The sequence below is a fragment of the Pteropus vampyrus genome, unplaced genomic scaffold (genome assembly GCF_000151845.1).
Source record: "Pteropus vampyrus isolate Shadow unplaced genomic scaffold, Pvam_2.0 Scaffold214, whole genome shotgun sequence".
NCBI classification, from domain to species: Eukaryota; Metazoa; Chordata; class Mammalia; order Chiroptera; family Pteropodidae; genus Pteropus; species Pteropus vampyrus.
Genome location: NW_011888995.1, coordinates 319494 through 322063, shown reverse-complemented (window position 1 = coordinate 322063; position 2570 = coordinate 319494). Strand labels below are relative to the sequence as shown.

Sequence of the window (2570 nt, the reverse complement as noted above, 5' to 3'; positions counted from 1 at the left end):
TGGGGTGCACACCCCTTGGGAGATGCCTAAGGGCGCAGTCAGAGAAGTTCAGAACTTTTGTTTATATACTTTAAAGCGCTAATTACCCAAGGACTGGAAGATCAAATGATAGTCCGTGTCGGCGAGCGGGAAAAGGGTCGGCCGGGGTCGGCCGGGGTCTGAGTGCTGGTCCCGGGTATTCAGCATCGGGCTGGCCTCTGAAGGTCTCGTCCATGGGAGGGGGAGCTGCCAAGCCTGAGGTGGGCCCACATCTGCTCTCCCCATGCACCTGTCCGGCTCCTGACAGCTTTGGACCAGGTCTCACGCTCCAGTTGTCCTGAGTTTGCACACCGGCCCCCAGGTGTCCATGGGGTCTGGGCTCATGCAGGAATGCGGGCGGACGGCTTTGTGGTTTGTCTCACAGCGGGGCAGAGGGTCTCTCAGCTGCTGACGGGGCAACCCTGTCCTTGTCCTCCACGCCTGGAACACCGGCCAGTAGCGGGGCTTCATAGCTCCCCGGTGACAGGTGACAGCGATGGGCTGAACAGGAACAGGGACGGCTGCCGTGTGGGGAGCTGGCTTGTGGCTGAGCAGGGTTCCCTGACCAGTCCCAGTAGCACGCACCCCTCGAAGGTGCAGCCGAGCGCCACACCAGCAGGGCTGCTGGGAGGAAGAGCTGGCGGGCCAGGGCCTCTGTGCACTCGGCCGCGGGCTCCGAGCAGAGGCAGGGCGAGGCCACCCTGCGTCCAGGTTGGCCCCTGCGGCCCTGGCCCTTTCTTCCTTCTGGAAGTTGTCCGGCTTGCTGGCACACTGCGTGGACACTCTAAGCTCCGATAATGGCACAGGCAGGGAGTGGAGAGCTGCAGGGGCCGAGCTGGGTCCACAGGCTCCGGAAGGTTCCCCAGGCTTTGTCTCAGCATCCTGGAATCTGGAGGGCTGTGTCTGTGAGTGCCAGGCTCTTCACGGCCAACACGAAGAGACTATTATTAAGATAGAAGTTATATGCTAAGTCAAGTCAGACAGAGAAAGATGTATACTGCATGATTTCACATACATGCGGAGTCTCGAAACAAAATAAATGAGCAAACAAAGCAGACACAGACCCACAGATACACAGAACAAGCGGATGGTCGCCACATGGGGAGGGGAGGGGGGAGGGCGGAGACGAAAGGTGAAGAAACATTAAAAAGAAAAAGAGTCGACTGATAATTATAACCTACGTGTTGACACGGCAGAGATGCTTCTTCTATGTTATAGAAACCGTCTAGATGAGGCGCGACTAATTGTCCTATGTGTGTTTCTTCTGATCCTTGTTCGGCTAGTAGCGGTTTTTATAACTGCTAGTTGGCTGATAACCATCTGAATCAAAATGGATTTAATTTTGTCAGTTAATCATTTCCTCGCGCGAAGTCAAATATTTAAATTAGCTTCAAAAATATTACGAGAGACCCTCTCCTCCTTCCATATAACTTCCATAAAAATCAGATTATTAATCAATAGAATGTCTTGGAAGTATAGAGAGTAAAAAAAGCAAAGAGAATGTTTACAATACATAGAGAACCCCAGACTGCTAGCAATGGGATAGCACATAGAAAAACAAGATAGCACAAAATTCTGAGAGAAGGAATTGTATTTAACAGCTAGAAATCCGTTCACGAATCCATGAAAACCGAAATTGCTCCCTAAGAAACCAGATCTAATGTTACAGATATCTTTTAGACAGTATTTAGACATGCTAAAGGCTTCTGTTTTATGCCTCAGAGTGACAAACACGGAAATAAATAGGGTAAGTTCGTATGATAAGGGGGAAAAACAAAAAGACATGATCACATGTTTGTTCTTCGTCCTTCAGCGGCCCGGAAGCTCAGTGGACAAGTCAGAATAACAAACGTCCGGTATTCAGAAGCCTTTGCCGACACCAGCAGCAAGGAGGCCCAAGGCTTCCTGGAGCTGTTCTTTAGGGTGGTAAGTTGGTGAACTTGGCCTTATTTCCTTTCGGGATGTGTAGGAGGAGGCGGGTAGGATCCGAGCTGCAGCCAAGTAGGACTTAAAGCCATAGTTCTGTGGACCCCTTGCTTCCGAAGGAAGCTTGGACTTCCAGCTCTGGCATGGTGCCTGCCTTGTCCTTGGATCTGCCATGAAAAGGACACGTCAGTGGGTGGGAGGCACACCTTTTCCTCTGCGGCACCCTCGCCTCCCACTGTTCCCCGTTCAGCGAACCGTCTTCATCGGGGCGGGACCCCTTGAAGCAGAAAGCCCCTCCCCCGCCTTAAAAAGAAAATTTAAAAAAAAAAGTGAGATCCGTTTCATGCGCCATAAAACTCATCGTTTTAAAGTACACAGCTCAGTGGCTTAGATTGTATCCGCGACACTGTGTGACCGTCACGAGCATGTAATTCCAGAGCATTTCTGTCACCCCAAAAAGGAAGCCCGCACCCATCAGCAGTGGCTCTCATTCCTCCTCTCGGGCCTGGCAACCACTAAGGGGCCTCCTGTCTCTACGGGTTTGCCTGTTCTCGGCACGTCGTAGAAACGTGACCTTTGCTATCTGGCTTATGTCACGGAGCATTGTGTTCAAGATTCATTCACGT

At 51.6% G+C, this 2570-nt stretch overlaps 1 protein-coding gene across 1 annotated transcript in view; it reads left to right on the top strand.

Annotated features, from left to right (window-relative positions):
• The window catches only part of UMODL1 (uromodulin like 1), a 70546-nt gene that overhangs the window by 50598 nt on the left and 17378 nt on the right, over positions 1 to 2570 (top strand). The window contains exon 13 of the mRNA XM_011372874.1: positions 1832 to 1944. Coding sequence (XP_011371176.1) covers positions 1832 to 1944 — 113 coding nt within the window. The remainder of the gene's footprint in view (positions 1 to 1831; positions 1945 to 2570) is intronic.